The sequence below is a fragment of the Procambarus clarkii genome, chromosome 44 (genome assembly GCF_040958095.1).
Source record: "Procambarus clarkii isolate CNS0578487 chromosome 44, FALCON_Pclarkii_2.0, whole genome shotgun sequence".
Taxonomy (NCBI): Eukaryota; Metazoa; Arthropoda; class Malacostraca; order Decapoda; family Cambaridae; genus Procambarus; species Procambarus clarkii.
In genome coordinates this window covers 19547290-19573927 of record NC_091193.1, presented here as the reverse complement: position 1 = coordinate 19573927, position 26638 = coordinate 19547290, and the positions used below count along the sequence as shown (strand labels likewise).

Sequence of the window (26638 nt, the reverse complement as noted above, 5' to 3'; positions counted from 1 at the left end):
ATACTTTCTTATAAAGGACTAGAATATATGAAATGGAAACAAGTTAACATAACTCGTAAGACACTGAACTGGTAAGAGAGTATATAGTAGTTCGATTTCGCCTCACAATCGGGAATTCCGGGGTTGATATGAATCCAAAGTTGACTCGCTATTTGTAAGTGACTCCCTGTCATCCTTGACTGCCCTCAGCTCCCTAAAGCATAACTGTGACGTGCTTATCTCTGAAGCTAGACACAGATATAATAAAATAATCAATGATGGAGTCAGAGTTTGTCTCCTGTGGATTCCTTCCCATATTGGTCTCCGCCCACGGGATGGGTATGGGGTGCATAATAAAGAAAGAAATTGAATTGAATTGAATTGACAGCACTACATATAAAGGTAAATAAATGCCCGTTAGTTGACGGTGACAAATAAATACCAATTTAATTCATATTTTATATATATAATTTATAAAAGTATATAAAAATTCCAAATAGCAAGTTGAAATAAATAAAAAAATCCACTGTTTAAATTACCAGACGAACATAATATGCCAGCGTTGTCGTAGTCGTTCTCACGGAATCGGACACGATGTTTACACATTTCAAACCCCCAGATGGGACACGAGTTGTTAGTTGTTTTAGTTTCACAAATTGTCATAAAAATACTAAAAATACATATTTGCCATAAAAATAGTTTTTAATAGTAAAGGAAAGTAGGTTGTTGCTCCAGAGGCGCCATACACATTCATTCCACGTCGTCGCCCCTAACTAAATATACAACAACACGGTAAGCACGAGGTTTTTAACACAGCAAATTTACATGTTTAAAATGTAACTTGAGGGATTCCTTGTAATTTTTTTTAGGTCCAGCAGTTTACAGTACTCGAAACATAAAATTACCCCATATCAAGATAATGGAAAAAAAATCCCTGCATAAGGGTTTTGAATTCGTTGTATACAGAACTGTCTAGTAGATGTAAAAGTTGAAAACCAGCCAAATTTTACAGCATGCTTGGTATCATGTGCAGTGAACAAGGATATAAACTATGTGCATCATTGTTTATCTTACAGTGTATATGAGAATCTAAATCAGAACCCTGACCTCGCCTTCACAGATGCACTGCTATTAGAAATAATGAAACGGTATTCAACTAGATAAACATTCCATAAGCAGGTTTGCTATTAGTGTGACATCACTGCTGTAAAATTCATATGTCATTGCAACATCTTTTCCACTATTAGGAATGGCTGGGTGGTTGCTTTACCTTGTGGTTACCTTGTGTAGCTTCCAGGGATCAACAGCCCTGCAGGCCGGTCTCCGACCAGGCCTCCTAGTTGGTCATCTGGTCAACCAGGCTGTTGGACATGGCTGCTCACAGCCTCATGTATGATGAATCACAGCCTGGTTGATCAGGTATTCTTTGGAGGTGTTTGTCGAGTTCTCTTTCTCTCTTGAATGCTGAGAGGCCGGCCAGTTATGCTCCTTACATGTAGCAGGAGAGTGTTGAAAGGTGTTGGACTTTTAATAGCCCAACACTTTATAATAATAATTATAAAGTGTTGGGATATTAATAATTTTATTATTATTATTATTAATTATAATATATTATTAATCTGCTCTACTAATTTTATTTTACCATTTTTTGCTTTAGTCTTAAGAAAGGAGCCTAATAAGGAACCATAATGGATGATGATGCAGCTCCAAGATTGGCACCACCTCCAAAACCAACTGCCCTTGAGGTATGGTACAGTACAGTTATATGCACATGCACATTTAATTAGTTGGTACTTATCTAATAGTACTTGCCTATTAGTATCTATGGGGGAAGTGAAAAAATAAAAAGTGAATATTTATAATTTCACTGGGTGTAGGTGCTCTGAAAGGTTGTGATGGCTGTGTTTGGTATCTGTCAACACAGTGTCTGACTTTGCTGACACTTCCTGTGTTATCCTCGGACGTTTCACTGATTGATTGTTTATCGCTTGTTTCATTTTATTTATAAGAGTATATGTGGTGAATAATTTGATAAATTACATAATTCACGTAACGCGTGATATTGTTTAGATTGATGATTTATTTACCTGGTATATCAATTATATGCATATAGAGTATGAAAAGTATAATCCTGATCCGTAATCAGGATGTTAAATTGATAAGCACTAGTGCCTATAGTCCACTAGCAAGCAACACATGGACAAAGTAAGAGCTAGCTGCCAAAAGAGAAGGGGATTGTAATGATCATGAGAGAGATTATAGTAAGAATAGATAAAGATGAATTACAATTGTTGGTACTTGTGGCTTCAATTTGACATAGACTGGGAAGCCTGTCAAATAAGAATGTGCCATTTAGACTAGCAGGTTCGAAAACTTTATTCTGGACATATTCTCAGGTCTTTTAATAATCATATAAAGTTTTATTTATTTTATATTTTTTGTATTGATTTATATATACAAGAGATAACCCTTGTACATTCTTGTACAGCCTCTAGCACGCATAGCATTTCGGGCAAGTCCTTAATCCTAATTTTCCTTGGAATACAACCCACCAAACAGAACAGTTAAGTATTGGCTCCAAGTAAATGCTCCCCGGCCAGGATACAAACCTGGGCCAAAGTGCTCATGAAACGCCAGGCGAGTGTGTTACCACTTCGCCACAGGGACTAAGTGATTTAGATTCACAAAGCGTAAATTGGAGTTGGGCCAGGCCATTGAAGAAGCCTATTGGGGACCTCGAATAGTTACAAGCTATAACAATCACCAAGTAAAAAAATTGTGACAATTTAATAAAAATTGACAAGGATTAATTTGTAAACTATCAAAGAGTAAGAGACCATAAGATACAAGTTAAGAAAATAAAGGTATACAGATGGAATAAATTTTGAGGGTAGTGAATTATCAAAAGCTTCAAAAATGTTTGTCAAGGATTATAGGGAAGCACTGACATTGTGAGTATAACTCTCGCTTTACTACTCCTTAATTACTCATTCCTTTTATGTACTCTATGACACTCACTTTTCACACTACCACCACTAATATGCCCACAGCCACATTAGGCTTGGAATAGTATGTGCAGACCATTTTCAAAGTTTACTCTAAATATTAAAACTAAAATATAATTTAATATCGATAATAGAGATTTTGTTTGCAAAACATGTTTATTTAAAATCTCGTAAACTGTATGTATTATTCATCTTTAGCAATAGTATTGTATTATTACTAGTTCCATGGGCATTGTTTAAAATTTTCAGGTCGAATTATATAAATGTTATAAAGGATATCACAATGGATGGAATAATGAGAAGTATACTGTACTGTATTTAAAATTGGGTGCTGAATTCAGTCAGGTATGCCCTTGATAAAGGCAAGCAGGTAGTTCAGATTAAGTAAAACAATTACGTACAGCCTCATGCGAGAGAATGGGCTACAATGTTTCATGTGCTTGTAGGTTTAATTGTAATGTTTACATAGTGAAATTAATAATATCTCTTTGCAGCTAAGTACGCACAAGCCTGTGGTACCTGAAGTGTCTTTGATGTTTGATAGTGATGACAGTCTCATTTGGCAAGCGTCAAAACGTGGTATTCAGAATGGAAAAGAATCGCCATTTGGTAATCATTTAAGGCAAGATAAAGGACAGTTCAGCAATCAAAATATAAGCACTAACGTAAAGAGTCCTCCCATGTTTGATGTGGTAGATGCCCGGAGAAAAAATAACAATACCAACTCCTCCCCAAAGAATTTACAGATTAAAAGTGTTCATTTTGAATCCTCTTCTACATATGCACAGAGTAATGTAATGGCCAATGTTGCTAGTGAGAGGATGCTTAAAAATTCACAGGCATACCACCCAAAATGTGTTTCAACTCCACCTCATAACAGTCTATCTATTACATCATCTGTAAATGAAAAGCCATATAATCCCAAGGTGTACAGTCCTGCACAGAAAATTCCAACAAATATAGTTTTATATGATTTAGGGTCTCATGTTTTAAAACAAAAAGACTCTCCATTAACTGGAAATTCAACTTCTGTTGAACAAATCCACACTGCTTCAGTTGCAGACACTTTGAGACCTTCACAGCCACAGTTGGATCAGAATGTTAACCAATACATTTTCAGAAGTGGATCTGTAATTCCACCTTTAATAACTAATGTACCTGTTCAAGAAAAATTTTCATATCCTGTAATAACAGAATTAAGTATGACTAAAAAAAACTCCAATGTACTTCAGAACACTAACAACAGAGAAAATATTAATCCCTCACATGCAGCTGTTTATCAGTCAAGATTGTCTACTAACAGTCAAGGCCAGGCTCAAGAAAAGATGAGGAATGTTCATCAGGATCACTTTTCACAGATTTCCACTTCTCTTCCTTTACAAACTGCTCAAACTAATCATGTTTTCCAAGACAAAAGGTACAGTGTTCCTATTAATGAAGGATGGGCCCATGCAGGCTCGCCAAACTGCTCTCCTCATTCTGTTGGTCACATGTTTTACAGTCCTACAGATCCAATGGTGTATCGTCTAATAGAAGACCAAAGCCAACAGATTTTGAAGTTGACTAAAGCTTTAGAGAATGTCATGGAAAAGCAGCATGGGATTGAATCACTCAGAGATGCAAGGACAAATGAAGTGCCAAATAATAAAGGATTATATGTTAATAAAACTAATTCCACTCAAGAAAGCTCTCATAAAGAAATTTCTACACAAACATCAGCCAGTGTCATACTAGAAACAAGATCTGTAGGAGTGAACACAGATTTATCTTGGTCAGAGCTGGTCGATTCCATTAGAAATAGTGATGCGTGTGTTTCCCCTAGTGAGACTGGTCCAGATTATTCCAGGAGACCCAAATGTAGTAAAGCAGTACAGTCAAACAATGCATCTAGGAATAGGTCTAAAGAGAACAGGGATGCAAGTAAACACCAAAGCAGACAGAAAATCAATTCAGCTGGAATAAATTCAGTTTTGCTCAACAATGGCTCAGAGTCATCGGAGCCAGGGGATGATTCATCAGATGACGGTGACCCAAGCTCTCGCCAGGCCGTTCCTGTCAATGTGTCTAAGTACCACACCAGGAGTGTTTCAGAAGAAAATGATTATCTCAGGTATGCTTGCAAATGTTGAATATTGTATCCAAAGGTACTCATATTTATATTATATGCCTTGGCATCTTATTAAGAATTTGATATACTGTACAATAATTACTATAATTTTCATAATTAATCTTGTATTATAGGCAGATCTTGTATGAAATAGAAAATTGTCTGCCCTAATCAAAATATCCTAATACCCTATCTTAACAATGATCACAGGAAATGCACTAAAAATATTTGTATTTGCAAAACAAACAAAATGCCACCATTTTTCTTTTTTTTCTTTCACCTTTTTCTGTATTTTTGAATAAGGAAAAGTGGGGAATTCCTTTTTCTCCTAGTCCCTTATTTATTTTTGATAAGACTAAAGAAATGTTGCATTTCAGTATTCAGATATCATACTTCTGAAACTAGGCTAAACTTCTTATAATTAATTCAATTTAACTTGGTGTTATATAATTTAAAGGCTAGTAATAATGATGAAAGGAGGGAAAAGGGTATAAAATAATAAATATTATTATATGTTCAGTGAATCTATACATGCCGCTATAAGAGTGAAACTGTAGTCTTCATTTAATTATTTATACTGTAGTAGCTAATATTTTAAGCATAGTAGTTCAGTGATATGCTTGTTACTGCAGAAATGGTAAAAGAAGTGTTAAATGTGTAGATTCCCTTGCCTTGGGAGAAAGTGCCAGCTCTTACAATAAACTCCAGGGTCAAGATCAGTCTCCCGGCCCTCTTTACTGCCCACAAACTGCCACTTTCTACAACAATGTTATGGTAAGCTATTAGTATTTCGCAATTGAATGAAAACATTAATTTTGCCTGATTATCAGAAATCTGATGCAATCTGGCACTCATTTTAACAATTCATATTGGGCAGTGGCTCCCCCCTTTGTTCATGGGGGCAATAGCAGCTTCCCCCTTGTTCATGGGGCAATAGCAGCTTCCCCCTTGTTCATGGGGCAATAGCAGCTTCCTTCTTGTTCATGGGGCACTGGCAGCTTCCCCCCCCCCCTCTTGTTCATGGAGCACTGGCAGCTTTTGCTCCCCTCTTGTTCATGGGGCAGTGGGGCCCCCCCTTGTTCGTGGGGCAGTGCATCCCCCCTTGTTCGTGGAACAGTGGGTCTCCCTCTTGTTCGTGGGGCAGAGGATCCCCCCCCCCCCTATGTTTGTGGGGGGAGTGGATTTTCCCTCGTTCCCAGTAGTAGTAGATCCCCCTCCCCATGTTCCATGAATAGTGGATCCCTTCTCCCCTCGTTTTCCCATGGTAGTGGATCCTCCCCTCACTCATTTTCCAATGGTAGTTTAACTCTCCTCTCCCTCGTTTTTGCATGGTAGTTTAATCCTCTTCTCCCTTGTTTTCACATGGTAGTTTAATCCTCCTCTCCCTCGTTTTCCCATGGTAGTTTAATCCTCCCCTCCCCTCATTTTCCCCATGGTAGTAATCCTCCCCTCCCCTCATTTTCCTCATGGTAGTTTAATCCTCCCCTCCCATCATTTTCCCCATGGTAGTTTAATCCTCCCCTCCCCTCATTTTCCCCATGGAAGTTTAATCCTCCCCTCCCTTTGTTTTCCCATGGAAGTTTAATCCTCCCCTCCCCTTGTTTTTCCATGGTAGTGGATCCTCCCTCCCCCCTCGTTTTCCCATGGTAGTGGATCCTCCCTCCCCCCTCGTTTTCCCATGGTAGTGGATCCTCCCCTCGTTTTTCCCATGGTAGTGGATCCTTCCCTTCCCAAATCCACTACCCTTCTGGGGTAGTGGATTTGTCCATGGCAATGGATTGCCCCTCATTAAAATGTATTATTTTAGTGATTTACCCATGATTCTCACCACCCCCCTTCCATCCCCACTTTTGCAGCCATAGGTGAATCCTCCCCCATTCCCACAGCAGGGGATTTACTCTCGCTCTCGTGGTAGTGGCTCCCCCATCCCCACTTTTTTGTTTACAAGACAGAAGGCTTATGTATAAATCTGTTCTTGCTATCAGATGTGATGTATATTCAAGACATTACCATCATTACTGTGTCAATTGTATTAGTGATGTGGTATGTTGTTTGAACTAGTGTGGCTGTCAAAAATTTGATTTGTCCAAAGCTGTATTTTGTGGTTACCTCTGTTGTTAGACTGAGATTCTAATGCAGTTGAATTGTATAACGTTCATGTGGTACTCTGTATCCCTCTCGTGTGAAAGATCTTAAAATATCTTGTTTCCTATAAATATAGTAGTAATAGTTAATAAAATGAATGTTCTGTGAATAATATATAATATTTATTTCTTAATTTTAAAGTCTTTCATTAACTACTGCTTTTTAAATATTAAAAATTGTCTTTTATAATTAAGCTTGTCTGTTAAGTAAACTTAGTACCTTATGGTAAAAAGCATTTTAATCTTGCTATAAATAGTTAAATATATTCCCACTCATGAGGCAGTAGAGATCTTTTCCTCTTTTTCAATATTGTACATATTAGTTTTATTTGACCTTAAAGTAGAGAATATAAATGGAAAAGAGAATAGCTTGCATTAATATACCAGTGGAGTTTGTTCTTCAGTATATCAGAAGAATATTCACAGTTTACTTTCCTGCTTACAGACAAATATCAAACAAATTCTTCAGAGTTCCAAAAGAACGGAAAAAGAAGAAATGGAGCAGGAATGGACTAATGATGATGTCGTTCAAACCAGTGTGGTAATATAAATATAGACTCTTACTACTAATTATATATGTTATGCTGTATATAGAATTTGCTAGATACCTTACCATCACAAGTGACTGCTAAAGTAACACTCCCACTAGCTACTGGTTAGCCACGTTGGCCACGTTAGCCACGTTAGCCATAAGTCCAACAGAAGTTGGGAAAACAAGTGAAAAAGGGCAATTTCATTAGTAGTGTTATGTTAAGAGATTGCAGCCACAGATTACGAATGTGACAGGAAAAATTAGTAGTGGCGCAGCAAATGAAAATATTATTTTGGTATACAGTACTTTACTGTACAGTATTATATATTTACTAATTGTATACATATATATGTTTACCCTAAAATATTTCCCATTTCTTTGCATTAGCCTTTAGAAGCCAATGGTGGCACTGTTGAAATGCTGCCAGATGCTCAGATTGAGGCTGTGAGAAAGCAGCTTATGCAGTTTGGCATCAGCTTCATCGACCCTGTATCTCTCACTTCTAATCATAGGTAAGTTATTATACACCTCGCTTATCTTTCTGTTCAGTATTTGATTTCCCACTCCTGATATTTAATTTATATCTTCGTGAGTATAGAATTTCTCCTAAACACTGAATACCTCGACATATTGTTTGTGCTATCACATAAGGTAAAGAGTTCATATTATTGAAGATGATATTTCATCTGTATCGGCTTCATTAAATTTTGTAATCACATACTGTACACATGAAATATCATCTTCTATGAAGTCTGTTCTGCTTGATGTTTCTCAACCTTTATTCAATCATAAAGAGTAGTTATTGTAAATACAACAAATCTGAATACAGTATAGCACAAGTCCTTGGCAACTGCACAGTTAGTTGCAAGGTTAAAAAAAATAAAGTTAATGAAATAATTATAAGTAATAGCATACTATTTTTATTTTTTTGCATCACTGTTACCATACTGCATAAGAAAAAGGAGTTATGCATGTTTATTTTATATTTTTTAAATATTTCTCATTTAAAACAAATTTCAGAACCATAATGGACACCATGTATCTTCCTGGGCTACACAATATGTTGTCCGTGTATCAGAGTACGATGAGTACTCACTATCAAACTCCTTACCATGAAACTGATGCTACAGCCGCCAAGTACCTTACAGACTCACAGTTAGCAGCTATTGCTGCAATGTCACCTGGTAAGCCAGAATTTATTTCCTGCTAGCTTTACACGTGTACTTAAATGATGGCAATCATATCTAGTGGCTTATTTGTTATGTTCATATACTGTATACAATGATGGTTTATCATATTAAAGTAGTTCATCAATTAATACTCAAAAAGGCATCTTGTTATAATTGTATTTTAAGATGTCTGTGTGAGGAAGTCCTTATGGTCTTTAACATATTACATTTGTTGACCAAACCACATACTAGAAATTGAAGAGACAACAACATTTTGGCCCGTTCTGGACCATTATCAAGTAGATTTTTCAGCCACGTTATTGTGACGTTTCATCTGCGTATTCATCTGCATTACACTTGTCTGGGTTCCCGCCATCCCCCCCCCCCCCCACCCCTCAGTAGCTTCCTGGAGCTTAAGGCACTAATACCATAAGACCATCAGTCGTATCAGGTCTCTTGAGACTTGTAAACCCTACAGAGAACCAGAACTAGAATCTGGGTCTCACAGAAGCAAGAAAAGAAGGGGATTAAAAATCAGCCCAAAACAGAGGAAACAGCCTAGGAAATCACAGGTAAAACAAACAACCCACTCCTTTAAAGAAAGTAATAAAATTAACAAAAACAAGATAAACACTAGTTGGCAACAGAAAAACAACCTTTGCCCCAAATCGTCCATTTGCCACCAGATGGCTGTTCTAGGTCACCTGGCATTCTGGTGTGCCAGCCTCCTCACTAACAAGTTTGCTACTGTCTTATGTCAGGACCATTTTCTCTGCTTTTCTCAGCTAAATGGTGCCAACTTTCCTTGTGTTTTATGTACTGTGAGGAGCCATGCACTGTTTATTGTTAATTATTTACTCTTAATGATTGTGTTTTCTGGGAGGGCTCCTGTCAATGGCTTCCCGAGCAACTCGTCTGGTTAACTCCAAGCCTAAGTACCTTACCAGGTCATTTTACTCATGAACACACCTACTAGTGACCAGGATTAGAATCTGTTTCCCCTCAGTAGAAGCAAGGCAGCCGGGATACTAGATCAATTCAACCCAGGCCAAGAGGAAAAAAGGTAGAGCCAACCCCCCCCCCCCCCCCCCCCCAAAAATGCCTGGAATAAAGTGGAGCTAGATCATAAAGCTGGAGGTAATAGAAAGGGCAAACTAGACCTTGGCTAATTTGTGAAATGAACTGCACCTGCTGAAGTGGATCCAGCCAACAGCTCAGAACTGTCTAGTGAGCACCCAAGACCAAGATGACCATATCTGGGTATAGCACAGGAGGAAGAGAAGGAATGAGCCACAAAACCGAACTCCAAATAGTCCAAAGAGGAAAGCGGTGATGAAGAAGCCATCAAAGGGTAGTCTGGATCTGAATCAGGTCCCGAAGGCTGCAGAATGGGTGATCATCCCCTGAGAAACTGGGACAACACCTGCAGGCAAGTAATGCCTAGTGGGAAAACCACACAGGCAAATTACAGGCCTCTGCACAACTGTAAAACACACCAGCAGAAACTCAAGCATGCTCCTCCACAAAACACTTGAGAAACCAACCAATCCTGGGCTGCTGGAGGCAGAGATAGGGAAGCTGACCAGGAATCCCAGATGAGGCCCAGCCACATATCATATATATCAAGTAAGTAATTATCAAAATAAAGCACCAAGCTGAGTTGACTATGTAACACCATCTGTGGTGCAGCATATTCAAAAGGTGTAGAATATCCTGTGCCACTGGGGATGCTAATACGGGAACAAAAGCACACAAGGCAAGCAATATCAAAGGTATCGGATTCGCCAAGGATTCCACCAACGGACAAATGTCCCAGAAGGACATTAGGAAAGTAAGACATACGATTGTCCTGAAAATTGGGACATTCTACAAGGTGCAGGGTTGTAAGCGGGACAATACAGTTAGGACGATAAGGAGCAGGGTAGGGTTCCATTAAGTACCATGAGTTAAGTGTGTACAGTATAGAACAAGATGATATTCTTAGTAGTCTGTTCATATTTATAGCATGTTTATGGCAGCTCAGTGTATGGTTTATATTTTTCATACATACTGTATATGTAACTAGCTTTTTTATGTTATGCATATGCTTGAGCCATCATATGTATAAATACATATATAATATATAAATTACATTTGTGATCTTTGGATTCATTCATTCACTTGATTTTTCAGCAATGACAAAAAGAAACAGAGGTGATGGGACAAGTATGTCGGTTGACTGTCCTGTTCCACCTAGAATTATTGACAGCCAAGAAAAAAACCAAAACCAACTTCACAAAGTCAGTATGAACAATGACTTTTCTATAGCCACCAAAAAATTTCTTGATAGATATGGACTACAGGAAAACTAATTTTGATGTATTGTCTATAACCTTGCTTTATTTAAGGACCTCTTTTTGATGTACGTTAACGAACAATAGCGTTCATTATGATTCTTCTACCTTGAAGGCTAACATTCAAACTTACTTTATTTTAGCTTTTACTGTTATTCTGCTTGATGCATATTATTTTTCAACAACTTGAAATGTATTGTAAGTAATGCCAGCCAAGGAAGGTCTGCAGGTCTATTGGGATACAACAACAGTGTTTGTATCCCATCACAGTCGGGTAGGTGGTGTGGCAGAACAGCATCTAGTAAAAGTGTTGGGAGATATGCTCACCCTTATGTTTTATACTTCCCAAGTCTGTATATAGATGATTTTATTGCTATTGGAAATTGACCACTTTAAGCAGCTTGTAGAAACCTTCCTAAAATGCCTTATTTCCTCCCAGGAGCCCCCCTCCCCCCTCCATCAGAAATTTCTCCAGGAGGTTCTGTCACTACACAAATCTTTCATGTTCTTTAACAACAAGCCCCCAACTCCCCACTCCCTTGTCAACTGCTGCTTTATTTATAAATTCCAGATTCTGGTTATGTTCGTTTGCTTTATTTCACCTTTATATACCCTGCTCATTAAATGATTCTAAAGGCATTCTGCTGACATGTCCATACCACCTCAGTGTACTGTGCTTCATCTATTCCATATTTCATGCCCTCGCTATTTTGGCAATTCATCTCCTCATATTAGAACTTTGTAGCAGTCTGCTATTACATTACCTTATCCATCCCACAAACACCAACTGCTTCTTTGAAAAAAAAAAAAAAATTCCCCACTGTTTGTACTCTTCAGCACTACCCAAGTTTCACTTCCATGTGTTGGAATATACTACTGTATTCCAACACATGGAATAATGTACAGTACTCATGTTCTAATAATCCTTGATTTATGGTAATTTTGCTTTTCACCTTTCCTACAACTCTGTCCACTCATCCTCTTCATTTGTCCATGAATACATACCATAATTTTTATCTAACACTTCCCCCAACTATTTAAAACTTACAACTTCTAGTATCTTCCCAAATTTTTATTCTACTGTCTAACTCATTTTGCCAATGTACAGAGATCTATGAAATCCACACCATTTGATTTTCTTATCTTGGATTACATAGCTACTTTTTCTACATTCACTTTCAAACATTCTTCTTAATCATCATATATGTTCATAATATTTTGTGGTTCCTCCTCATTCTTGGCAAATAACATTGCATCATCTGTATACAGTACATACATCTTCTGTTAATAAACTTCTTTCCACTCCATAAATGAATAAAACCTCTTGCAGTTCTTTTTATAAATTCATAAAGGCAGCATCCAATTTTCTCCCCTTTAGTAGAAACATTTTGGCAACAATTCTTACAGTAAAAATCTGATCTGATCTGTATAAGCCCCCCCCCACCCCCACCCTTCCTAAAACTATCCAGTTCCTTCCCTATCCTACATTGTGTTGTCTTTTACTATCTCTGTTCATACCATTCCATATACTTTTCCTGGTTTGCTAAGTAAACTAATAACCCTATAATTATCACAATCTTCCCTACTACCTTTTCTCTTGAGCTGGTACCACACTGACCTTTGTTCAGTCATCAGGCATTTCATTATCCTTTGCACATTTATTAACATTATATCCACTATCACATCACCCCCATACCTCAACATATCTGGTTATTCCAGCTATGCCACGAGGATCCTATTTTGTAGTACTGTATCTCTTATTATACTCTTGTTGGCTTGGTGCTTTCTCCTTATACTTTTCCCTGCCCTATAGATATTTATTTATTTAATTTCCTTCTTATCTTATCTTGTTTATTAAACTGAGTCTTGATCCAAATCCTCACTCAAACACATTTGATTTTGTTACCATTTGTAATTGATGCTTAAAAAATTCACTCAACCTCGACCAGTAGGCCTGGTCAAGGACTGGGCCACGGGGACGCTAAGCCCCGGAATCATCGCAAGATAACCGCAATGTAACCTATTGGTAACATGCACATCTGTCATGGCCCCCCTCCCCTACCATATGTTAATTTTATATACCTCCTCAAGATTGTAACTTGCTTAGCTAAATGAATTGAGGTTAAGTCTGAGCCCATTATGTGCCTCTGTAACCCTTTCCACTACTGCCATCTTTGGATGGGTATGAGGTGTATAATAAATGAACTAAACTAACTCTAATCCCACTATGACTACCTAGATCAACCTAGATAGTAAAATAGTCAGTCAGTCTTCACTCAACTTTCTCCCAATCTCATCCGTTATCTTTTTTTTCCATAATAAATTTGAGACAGAACAGATGGAATATGTAAAAAATATCACGTGGCACATTTTTCTACAGCAGTATTTTCCATGCAGTTTTTTTCTTCTCAATAACCTCTTTAGCTTTTTCACTGAACCATGTATATTATTGCCTTAAACCAATTTGTATATATTATTGTCATTGTATATTATTGCCTTAATTCATTATGTAAAGTGCCAGTACCAGCTAAATGTGTTTTCCCCTTTGTGTCAGTACAGTACTAGACAAATTGGTTTAAAGTCATGAATTTTTAGTCGTGTGTATCAAGACTTGACACATGGAAAAATAATGTGGTCAACTTTGGAATGGAAAATATTGATTTACCATAAGCATTGGATAATGTTTGAAATATTTTATAAAGCAGTCATTGATATTTTTTTGTACTTGTTAACTTATTGAATATCAGGCTTTAATTTAAAAAAAGAATAGGTTTATAAATGATTTGCATTTATTAAACACAACTGTGATATCTACAAATACTGAAGCATTTTGCTATCTTTGGTCTCTGAATAAGAAAGTTGATTTTGTTTGTACAGGAACTTATTACCAAACTTCTCTTACCCTTGCAGAAGTATGGTGGGTTTTCAAATGTGTAATGAATGTACAGTATTGAAATTGTCATCTGGTGGTATTCTGATGGTACGAGTCTATAAGGTGACAAAGAAAAACACCACATATATCCTGTTTGAATGTGAAAGTTGACTGGATCATGGTAAAATACAGACAATAGTGTGTTTCTTTGTTTATAGCCAAGAGTTCATGCCAACTTGTACTGTAGTTTGCCATTACATAAGTGCTAGATTTAAAGAACTATATGAAACAAGCTATTTAATCACTTGGAACATTAGTTCTTTCATTATTTGTGATAGTTTAGAATTAAGTACAGTATATTTATTTAGATTTTATTACTGTGAAAATGACAAAATAAATATATATATATATAATGCTGTATTTACAAATAAAAAATTATACATTCTATACTTTTTTACACTTTAGTGTTAACATTATAAAGTCTGTTTTTTTGTTTTTCACCATTAAAATAATTTATCATTACCTATAATGCAAAAAAACAATTTAAGATTCTTTGCCAAGTTAGATTTATTTATGGGTGTTCCAGTATGTGATGCAAGTATAACATGAGGAACCAGAATTTATAATGTGTAGTGGGACTTTGAGTGGACTTTACCAGAATTCAACTGGTACAAAATGACAAACTATAGTTGCACTAAGAATCCTAGCTTTGCACTTTAGTAATGTTTACATGATTTATGCACACTAGCTTCAAACAATAACTTTTAACTAAAACTGACCAAAAATTAGAATGACTGGAGGTAGGGGAGGTCAACGAACATTATTTGCAATGGATAGAGTTCAATGTTTAATAAAATTAAAAAAAGATTTCATTGTACAGCATCAACAAATCTGAATACGAATCATCTCGGACCCCCCTCTTGAAAAGACCACTGCATTTGATGTTATAGATAGTATTCTTTGCATCAAGGTTAGAGCCATTTTCAGCAACAATCATTAATTAATTACTGGCCACAATCATTACATTGTTTAAAGCAATAAACACTAAAATGTATGCAAAAGCATGTTCTTTTAAAATTATGATTATCAACAGTAATTAATCAGGTTTCAGCATTACACTGACACCTTTAAAATTTGGACTACATCATTCCAGACCAGATTCAGTCTTGCCTGAAATCCAAATTTCCTGAGTATCTACTTGGCTTTTATCATCAGAATCAAAACTAGTATCAGTGCTATGCTCCATTGCCAGCCAGTTCCCTAGCCACGATCAAGTTTTTCTAATAATTCTTGCTATATTATCCATGGATGCAGTTCCTCTTACTCTTGTGCAACAATAATAGTATGAATACACAACCCGTTCTCGCAAATTTAATAAGTCAATATTGACTTATTAAATATGTGCATAGGTGACATACTTAACATAATAGATTCCCTTAAAAAGATTCATAGAAAACACCGACCTTACCTAACCTTGTTAGTATCTTAAGATAAGCATCTTATTGCTTCGTAATTACAATTATTACCTAACCTATAATAGGTATAGGTTAAGTAATAATTGAAATTACGAAGCAATAAGATGCTTATCTTAAGATACTAACAAGGTTAGGTAAGGTTGGTGTTTTCTATGAATCTTTTTAAGGGTATCTATTATGTTTAGTATATCACCTATGCACGTAGTTAATAAGTCAATATTGACTTTACGAATTTGCGAGAACGGGTTGGAATACATCAGGCAAGACTTCAAGGTGCAAATAATTATATACTGGAAGAAAAGCCAGTGAAGATGATCAAGTAATGAGATGTCAGACCACACTCACATGGTCAGTATGCATGCCTTCACAAGTCTGATTTTTTTTTTCTGAGGAATCTAAACTCATTTGTACAAGCATAGTAAACAAAATGATTTAAATAAAATGTATTATTTTGACATTTATAAATACTGTACTGTTAATTACCAAGATTAGCAAGTGCAAGACAAAAAAATTCACTAATGGAAATTTGTGACGAATATCCCTCCAATAGCTAAATTTGTTTTTTAATCTAAATGTGATGAAAATCCAGTGTGCAGATTTGGTCAGCTTTTAGAGGACTATTATAGGAAGGTCTGGATTAACCTTGTCTTTTTAAGGTGCAAATACTGTACAGGGAATAGTGAACTTTTACTTCAAGTTATCTATAAATAAATATTAACCATTTACAACTGAAAGTATAACATACCTATATTTTCTTTATTATAATGTAAAACAATTATTTACATCTAAAAAGAATATGAATATCCTATACAGCTAGGCTATTTCTTTAGGTTGCCTCCTACCTTGTCTAGATTTATCTACATGCTTATTATACAGTAAACTATATTAGGTAGTCATGTTGAACCAAGAACGTAATTCTTGGTTAATACACACAAAGTATTACAAAAAAAATGCACTCAATAAGGTCAACTACTGTATATACCATACTGAGATATTATAAATTTACCAGTAAAACTCCAAAGAATCAACAGCATTAAAAAAAAATTATATTGAAAAACTTTCTCCACAGCCACAAGTTCCTTTAATATTTGGATTGTTAAAAACAAATTCTGCTGCTAATTTACTCTGCACGTAATCCATCTCTGTCCCAAGGAGTGTTAACTGTGCCTTTTTATCGATGATTACACGTACACCTGCAAAGAAATTAAATGTATATATAAATTATATATGAAATGTAAAATGAATAAGGTCATAGTGCAATTAATATCGCATTGGCTTTGACTTGTACGATAAAAAGAACACAACTGAATTACCCCTGCATAACAGTAGGGAATAAGCCCCAAACATGAACAGTAGTGGAGTACATACAGTACATGAATGGGAGAACTACTAAATGGGAACACAGTACCTTGGATGTAGTTAACTAAAACTTGGTTAACATCTGTGACTATAACATACTTCCCGACTGAACTGTCAAACCTCAATCCACGAGAGGCCTTCGTAGTTTGGCGGTTGGCCATCGAGTTGCCATAGCACAATTGGGGTTATATTTTTGCATTTACCCGTGGCTGACAAAACCCTTCTCTTTCACCATTCCATATTTGCATATTTTTGCATTCTACTACTAGTGCATTAGGAAATGTATTGTTTAGGGCTTCAACAATCAGTGAAGTTAAAAGAAAATTTGTGATGATCTTTTATCAAAACATTCAGCTTATAAAGGAATATGAATCTGAAATCAGTCCATAGAATTACCTAATGTTATCTGTAGCCTATTAGCATTACTAAAGTAACGAAGAAATGTGGCCTATTTACCCACTATAATGTTTGTGCCGAATGTAGAACGTGAAAAACTCATTTTTACTCGGAAATCTCATTTTATAACAAAATTCAAATCAAATCAAATGTTTATTCAGGTAAAAGTACATACATAGAAGATTAGCTACAAACATAATGATGGATTTATAGATAGAGCTAGTACACACAATACCTAAAGCCACTAGTACACATAGCATTTCGGGCAAACCCGAATTTGAACTTCAATTCAAAATTCAAACATGATCTGCCGTAGAGCGCTGTGGTTCTTGCAGCGTCCAGCGTGCCACCACCGGTACGCGAAACATGCGAGGGAGGTAACTGAGGCTCAGACCTCAGTTTGACTTTGAATTTCCGACCGGTAAAAATTAGAGAAAAATACGTGGCAGGTGATGCCATAGGAAGTCGACGATCCAAGCGACAATGTCGTGGAGTGTCATGCTAAATAATATTGTAAATATGCATTCTACTAGTTATCACAAATTAAATTTGAGGCAATTTGAACAGAGAAGTGCAACGATGGATCACTGTGTACAGTGATCCATTATCGCACTTTCTGGCATATCACTAGTGTGTGATATGCCAGCAAACACTGTCCGGGCAATAATATATTTTAGATAGGTCGTTCCACAACATTGGTGTTTGGATTGTCAATTTCTCATGGCTTCACCTGCCTCGTATTCTCATCTCATACTATTTGGAAAGAAGAATGTGTGTGTACATACATACACACATTTTATATTGGTGTATAGGTTTTCTTAGACAGTTTTCATTGAATATGACTGCACATTGTGTTGATTATTTTCTTGTTTAGGGTTTCTATCACCCTGACTAGTGCTCTTGCATCTTGATTTAATTGGAAAAGGATTTCTCCAAATGTCATCTTTGTTCTGGATAAACTAAAAGAATAATTAACTGTAGAATGTATTACACCTATTATATATTTACACAATGTTTTGAACCTACATGGTTCATTCTCAAGTGATGGGACTGTACTGGGCGTATTCGATTTATGCCGTTGGGGAGGGGGGGGGGGGGTAGGTCAGGTACATACAAATACATATAGGTGAAGAGTGAGGCGTAAAGAGGTGAAGAATAAGGTGTAAAGAGGTGAAGAATAAGCCATAAAGAGGTGAAGAATAAGGCATAAAGGGTGAAGAATAAAGCAAAAAAAAGAGGGGAAATCACAAAGATCAAGCAGGTGTAGTGGGCGTGGCGTTTTGAGCAGTGTCATCAACGTTGGCATTTTCAAGTTCTGGTCTTGTTCTTTCTCTCATGGTGGGTAGAGTGAATAGTTCCGTTATTTCGGTATTTATTGTGAGTTGTTCGACTTATGTGAATGGCTTTAAGAATTTGTAATCTTCTTACATCTTGAGTTTTTTCTATTATGTAAGATGTAATATAGATACCTGTACATAGGTACTCTGGGAAGTTATTTTATTTCTATTTTATTTATATATACAAGAGTTCTTACATTCTTGTACAGCCACCAGCACGCATAGCGTTTCGGCAAATCATTAATCCTATGTTCCCTGGAACATAGGATTGTTTAGCCAAATTGTTTAACAATCAGGTACCCTTTTACTGTTGGGTAAACAGAGGCTACAGTTAAGGATTGACGCTCAGTAAATCCTCCCAAGCCAAGGGGAGGAACCTAGGATAAAGCACTCTAATAGGAAGTCATGCCTGGTATTGCAGCAAGACCATGTGCATCAGACATAGTATTATCAAATGTCCACTCTTTAATAAAGCTTCTAGAAACTGGTACCTTGTACTACTATGTGGAGTTTAGCAGGCTGCCATAGGACTATTGCTTCATCCTCATGTACTTCACACTGCTGAGCTAGCACAAGATCTTCATTTTCCTGTGCCTCTTCAACTTCTTAATGCTTTCAAAACAACCAGTTTCACTCGAATTTCTTCTAGCAGAGCACAAATCTTATGAGGAGTTTAGCATTATTCGTTGGAATAGGTCCCTCTGTCAGCACTGCAGTGTTTCCTTAGTCTCATATCCTTCACTTTCTTGACAATTGTTCCAATACATTTTGACCTTCTTTACTTCAATATCACTTAATCTATAATACAATACCACATAGATCCCGCACAAAATGTTACACGAGAGATGAGAAAAATGCTCATTTGTACCAAGGAGCATTTCTCTCATTCCCAGCTTGGTGACCACAAATTCTGCCTGCAAGTTTCAAGAAAGTAGTCATACTGACACAAATAGAATGATTAAGAAGCAAAATGTCATAATATTTTTAATAGATAATCGGTCTTGTGTTAAAATACACTGTCATAAAACTGTATGACACCATAACCTGTTATTGGACTGCTGAAGTGTTAAGAGGAATTCATCATTAAACATACAAGTACTGCAATAAAGAAGTTTAAAGGGACATAATGAACCTTAGAAAACAGAAACTAGTACAATTGGCTATAGTTAATTTGTTTTTTTAGTATAATATGGTACTACTAAATTAGGGATTTTATATCTAGACAAGAATTCAATTTTTAAGTAATTTATTAAATTGATGATGGAAAATATATTATGCACACTTGAAATTAACTTGTCATAACATACCATCTTGCACAACTTCTTCATCAAATTTTCCCTTTTCCATGGCATAATCCAAGGTATAACTCAGTCCATTGCACCCTCTTTGTCGCACCCCCACTTTTAGTCCCAACTGTAAGCAGAACAATTTAACAATTATTTAGCCTATTTACTAATGGAATTCACTTTAATATTTATATAATGCTACTCCTGAAAGTAGCATTGTAACAGTAACTTCAACTAAAAATTACTGTAGTTTTAAGAATCCACACATAATTTACATTTATTTTATTAAATGTCTATACTGTACCAATCCTCATGTTAATACAATACTGTACATACTGGTACTGAATTAACAATATGATAAGCAGAATGTTAAAAATCTGGATATAGGCCTACTGCTCAAACCCTCTTTTTGATTTCAGGAAATTTTGCATTTTATTATTATTTCTCGTCTGTGTCAGACACCATGTGTCTTACACAACATTCCCGAATGTAGAAAGTAACATGAGTTAATTAAAGTCATAAATAGGGATGAGTTTGGGGGTTTGAGGGACTCTTTCTTGCCAGTTTTGAGTGTTGCCACTTGGGGTGATATTAGAGTGTTACCAATAGATGGCAGCATTTACTGGATACAAGTGCCAGTTTTGACAGCCAGGAGAACCTGGTCTAACTTCATACGATTTGACAAATTTTTTAGCCACATAAATTCAAGGTGATTATAGTAGGGAACCCTAATTTAATATTCATAGATCATAAATTATAGCAGTGAAAGAGTTAAACACACTAAAGAACACAAGTCAGTATATACAAATATAGTACTGTATAACAATGCAATACAGATTTTATATAAAAAAGGCACATTTGTTATACTCACTGCCTCTGGGTTTTTGTTTAACAATTCCCGAACTTTTTCAACAGCACTCTGCGTCTGAAACAGGAACACAATTATATATATTATAATATATATATATATATATAATATACATAGATAGATATAGATATATATACAGTATATATATTATATATATAAAAAAAAAATAAACCTATCACTTTAAAATTTCAATTATATTCTATATTTTTATAAGCAACAAACACTTAAACTGTCCATGTACTTTGCATTGAGGTCATTTTTTCCTCACATAGGTTCCCCACCAAAATTAATGAAAATAATTAAAAGAACTATCTTACAACGACGCACGTCAGTTGTAAGTAGCCTCACTGCCACCTTGAACCTAGACAAAACTAAGAGCAATAATAATAATAAGTTATTGTGCATGTACTCTTGAGGTGAGGAGCAACACTCACCAGGACCAGGGCTGCCCGGGTGGGTATGAGACGGCGCCCCTTGACGGCTCTCACGGTCGCAGAGGCCACCATCGATGCCATGTTTGTTATGAATGTCTTCATGAGCACCAAGAGCAGCAACTGAGGGCCCGAGAGTGGACGCCAGACCGCTGCTGCGCCACACTCCGCCCCGACGGACACAACGCTGGCAAGTTGGCGCTGGTTCAGGGTTTAGTCCCTAGATGGCACAGTCACGCGCCAGTGTTTGGGGCTCTTGTCTAACTTCTCCATCAACATCTTATTCATTAAATTAAATTAAATTAAATTATTTTTTTTATTCAGGAAAAGTACATACATAGATGATGAGTTAGAAACATAATGTTGGATTTATAGATAGAGCAAGTACATACAAAACCTAAAGCCACTAATACGCACAACGTTTCGGCCAAACATTTTCCCTCTGTTCGATGGTTCTTCATTGATCCAGAGAGAAAATGTAAGACCTACATTGGCGGACAGATAGAAGCCGGATTCAGGCAACACTCACATCACCCTACCCTTCGCCACTCTCTACGAATAAAGGGGTTAGGTGAATCGTAGAGCGATTCAGGATTTCAAACAGTCCAAAAAAGGCACTGTGCCCATCCTTCTCTGCTTCATCTTTGTCACCTGATAGTAGAATTCCTCTAAACCTGTGAGGCAAGATTTTACATCCCAGAACCCATGTTGGTGGTGTGTCACGGAGTCCCTTGTCTCCAGATGTACTACTAGGTTTTTCTCAAGATCTCCATCGTCATGTGTGTATTTACTATTTGTACCTGCAGAATCGAACTATTAGCTCTTACACCCTGCCTTTCTAAATAATCTATTTTTCCTATATTTAGCCTATTATATATTTCCCTCTCTAACACTTATCTGTGTGTGTGTGTGTGTATACTCACATATTTGTACTCACCTATTTGTGCTTGCAGGATCGAGCACTTAAATTTAACGCAATGTGCTCTTGGATCCTGCCTTTCTAGCCTTTGGTTGTGTAAAGCAATGACTCCTGTCCTACTTCTCTATCACTCCTAGTTTTAAAGCTATGAATAGCGTTTGCTTCCACAATGTGCTCCTTTAGTTCATTCCATTTCCCCACTACTTTCACGCTAAAAGAAAACTTTCTAACATCTCTATGACTCATCTGAGTCTCTAGCACCGCCCATGTCCCTTTGTTCTGTTGGTATTCCATGTGAACATTTCGTTTATTTCCACTCCGTCAATCTCCTGAGTATTTTGTATGCTGATATCATATCTCCCCACTCCCTCCTTTTTTTCTAGCGTCGTCAAGTTTAGTTCCTTCAGTCGCTCTTCCTTTCCCATCCCACACAACTCTGGGACTAGCCTCGTCTCAAATCAGTTAACCTTTTCCAGTTTCCCAATGTGTTTCTTTAGGTGGGGGGCTCCATACTCTATGACTGGTTTCACGTAGGCAGTGTAAAGCGCTTTGAATGCCTTCGTACTTAGGTTTCTGAATGACTTTCTAGATTTTGCTAACGTAAGAGTACGCTGCTGTCGTTATCCAATTTATATGTGCCTCAGGAATTAGCTTTAGGTTACGTCCACTCCAAGGTCCTTTTCTCGAATCTTCAAAGGAAGGTAGTTTCCCCTTCATTGCGTACTGACCCTTTGGTTAGTCAAGTTTCCATTACTTTACACTTGCTCGTGTTGAACTCCAGTAGCTATTTCTCTGGAGTTCTCAGGTGGAGTTACAGACCACCATCTCTGCAGCTTGTTCAAGTTTTCTCTTTCAGCGCCTTAGTGTGGCGATCCAGAGAGGAAATGCTCACTACATCCATGGTTCCTGCCCGCCATCTGAGGAGCTGGAGGAGCTGTACAACTTGTGACAAGTAGTCTTGTACCTTGCATGTAACCAATGTTGTAACCCTTTTTGTGTAATGAAATTTTAAAATAAAGTTAGATGTATATACACACACACTAAAAGAATAGGGGTGGTAGGGGAAGAAAATATCAGTGTTCAGTGAGGATCCACAAGGTAGTGGCATGGTCATAAATAGCCCGTAAGTGGTGGCCCTTTTAAGCCATTACCAGTATCAAGAGCTGATACTGGAGATCTGTGGAGGTGCGACTGCACCCTGCGTGACGGGAGATGTCTCCCTTGTGAATGTATTAAGATGAAGATGAAGCCACTGAAAAGGTGGCACAGGCATGAATAGCTCGTAAGTGGTGGCCTTTTTGAGCCATCACCAATATCAATAGATGATACTGGAGATCTGTGGAGGTGCGACTGCACCCTGCGTGACGATAGATGTCTCCCCTGCAGCTTACTCGATTGATGAAGATTAAGCCACCCAAGAGGTGGCACGGGCATGAATAGCTTGTAAGTGGTGGCCCTTTTGAGCCATCACCAGTATCAATAGATGATACCGGAGATCTGTGGAGGCGCAACTGCACCCTGCGTGACGGGAGATGTCTCCCGGACCAAATGGTGTATTGGCCCTTGCAGCTTACTCGATTGATTGATTGATGAAGATTAAGCCACCCAAGAGGTGGCACGGGCATGAATAGCCCGTAAGTGGTGGCCCTTTTGAGCCATTACCAGTATCAAAAGATGATACTGGAGATCTGTGGAGGCGCAACTGCACCCTGCGTGACGGGAGATGTCTCCCGGACCAAAATCGCAGCTTACTCGCTTCTTGATTGCTTATATTATTGGACTACACCTCAGCTTCCTCCAATAGGATAGAAAGAATGTTACCTGTAATTAGGGAAAATATTTAATGGATTAAATAGACTTATCTCCTTAAGCTAATGAGAGCTTGGAGCGAGTATATTGTTGACATAATATACTTGCTACAGTAGTTACATCTGACTGATAAACAGTGAAACGGCCAAATGGCAGCCCAGGGACAAATAGTGATACCGACATTGCAATTCTCACTTGACCCAACGTCTAACCAACGCACTAGCCAGACGAGCAGTTTCATTCAAGTGGGCCTCACTGAACCTTCCATTTTAGCCTTCTCCCCCAAGTGTTGCCGCTGGGTAAGCTTGACGACCAGATGAAGGAGCAACCATGCACGGCGAACACACAGGTGGCAGCCACATGAACATAATTAGTACTTACCTATCAGTGTCTGCGATCTGGCTATTTATGCACCGCCTACTTCACTAGCCTTGTGCATGTTGCGTTACAATCTAACTACTCGCCAGTTAGTCACTAGTGCACTGTCACAGCAGACAAGCGAAGGAGGCAGAAGCCACCAGCGGATGGTGAACAAGATACCCCCTTACCAAGTCAAAGAGCCACCCTTAATGGGGTAGGGAGGGGGTGTCGTTGAAGGAAGAAACACAAGAAGGGACAGAGTGAAGCCGATCATGATTGCGACGTCAAGAGGAAAGGGAATATTGAGGGGGAAGGTGCCGTCGTCACAAACAAGTTTGGGGTCGTACAGAAAGATGTCACTGCCAAGGAAACAGCAGCGTGGGGTTGAGAATTGGAGAAAGAAAGAAAAGGACAGAGCAGGGTCAAGGCCCAACACAGCAAAAGCTACAAAGCCAGAAGGGAAGACCTTCCTCCAGCCCCTCTGGTATCTGCCTGAATCCACTAGAAGTCTGGAGACATCAAGCTATAAGTAAGTAATTATCAATAGAAGGCACCAAACCGGAAAGGCTATGTAGCACCATCAAATGTGCAGAATAATCAGAGGGTGCTAAATATCCCCAAGGATACCAATACGAGAACAGAAATGCATAATGTGAATGATATCAAAAGCATCTGATTCACCAAGAATTCTAGAGGGATAAGAGACCGCAAGGGATGGTTGGAAAACAAGACACAAGCTCGTCCTGGAAGTCAGGACATTCAACAAGGATATGCATGACCGTAAGAGGAACAATGCAATTTAGACAATAAGGAGCAGGGCGGCACTCCATTAAGTGACAGTGAGTTGAGCGTGTATGTCCAATACGCAACCTCGCCAGAGCCGTTTCAAACGCCGGTTACGGTGGTAGGAGGACACCATGAGGACACACTACTCGACTCACTACAAGAGTACACAGTTTGTTACCAGTAACAGAACAACAATCCCGCCAATGGGTAAGGATGGAGGAATGAATAACTGGGTAAAAGTTGGAATAAGGAATACCTTTATGGGAGATGAGACAAGAGCGGACAGCTTCCCTAGCAGCTGCATCCCCACGCTCATTTATACACACCCCAATATGGTTGGGCCCCATCTTGTAGCCACACCTTAAACAGCCCTTAGGAACTTTACAAAATATCAAAAGACGGCACCAGCTGGGTAGACTATGTAGCATCCTCAGTGTCGCTGGATATTCAAAGGTGCTAAATATCATCATGGATGCCAATACAAGATCAGAAGCAAATAAGGTGAATGATACCATAGGAATTAGATTCACCAAGGATTCAACCGAGAGAGAAAGGACGAGGAATGGTTCAGGATAAAATTGATGCAAAAATTTTATTTTTGCAGTAACACACGAATGTCCTGAAAATTAGGATTCATTCAGCAACGAGATGCAAGACTGTAAAGACGAGGCAATTCGGAGAATAAAGAGCAGGGTGGTGTTCCATTAAGTGCCCACGAGTGAGATGTGCATGACCAATACATGATCTTGCCAGAGCTGCTTTCCCACCACCAGTTACAGTGGTAGGAGGAAGGCCAAGGGGACAAGCTACCCTTAAGAGCACGCAGTTTGTTACCAGTAACACAAGACCAATGCTCCTGCCACTGGACACAGCTCGAAGAATGAATGACAGGTACAAATCAGAATAGGAATGCATTTCAGGAAATAGGACAAGTGCAGATAGCCTTCTTAGAGGCAGTGTTCGCACGCTCAATTGAGGGAATACCAATATGGCTGGGAACCCAGCAAAATTCAATTTGCTTAAAACAGCTAGAGATACGAAACGGCCAGTAATAGATTTCAACAACCACAGGGAGCATAGGATTAAATGCTCTCCAGAGCCAAGAAAACACTGCGAGATTCAACCACAAAAGCATCATGTAGGATAGAAACTATTCTAAGTAGAACCATCACACTGGCATAATGGAATGGTCACCTGTTTTGTAATGAACTGTTCACGAGATAAAATCACAAACAACATTACGTGAATAATGGATGAGCAAAGTTTCTACGTAAAAATTAGGAGGTATTCAATGAGATTACTGTATTTATAAATAAATGCCAGAAACTAAGGCCACCAAGAAATGGCTATTATTTTTCCCTACAATAGAATTGATTTAAGAGATTATTAAAACCTTGATTAAATCACTCTCAAACAAAAAGGTAACGGAAAGATATTTATTTACAACACCATCTCACAAGGGAGGTGTTGT

At 37.8% G+C, this 26638-nt stretch overlaps 2 protein-coding genes across 4 annotated transcripts; one reads left to right on the top strand and one right to left on the bottom strand.

Annotated features, from left to right (window-relative positions):
* The first annotated feature begins 558 nt into the window (after positions 1-558).
* LOC123745313 (SCL-interrupting locus protein homolog) lies at positions 559-14586 on the top strand. Of its 3 annotated transcripts, none has more exons than XM_045725733.2 (8): positions 559-771; positions 1637-1724; positions 3479-5094; positions 5724-5865; positions 7681-7776; positions 8155-8279; positions 8788-8951; positions 11109-14586. In XM_045725733.2, the coding sequence occupies exons 2-8, from the start codon at positions 1668-1670 to the stop codon at positions 11285-11287; spliced, it is 2379 nt and encodes a 792-aa protein (XP_045581689.2). In that variant the 5' UTR covers positions 559-771; positions 1637-1667; the 3' UTR covers positions 11288-14586. The 3 variants fall into 3 exon arrangements, with proteins under 3 accessions (XP_045581689.2, XP_045581690.2, XP_069156843.1); XM_045725734.2 differs by lacking the exon at positions 559-771 and adding an exon at positions 940-1127; XM_069300742.1 differs by lacking the exon at positions 559-771 and adding an exon at positions 940-1158.
* Positions 14499-21501, bottom strand: MagR (Iron-sulfur cluster assembly 1 homolog MagR). Its single transcript, XM_045725735.2, has 4 exons — positions 21297-21501; positions 20866-20919; positions 20016-20121; positions 14499-16809 (listed from the first exon to the last, which is right to left on the bottom strand). Exons 1-4 carry the CDS (start codon positions 21396-21398, stop codon positions 16661-16663), a joined length of 411 nt encoding a protein of 136 aa, XP_045581691.1. The 5' UTR covers positions 21399-21501; the 3' UTR covers positions 14499-16660.
* Between the last annotated feature and the right edge of the window lie 5137 nt (positions 21502-26638).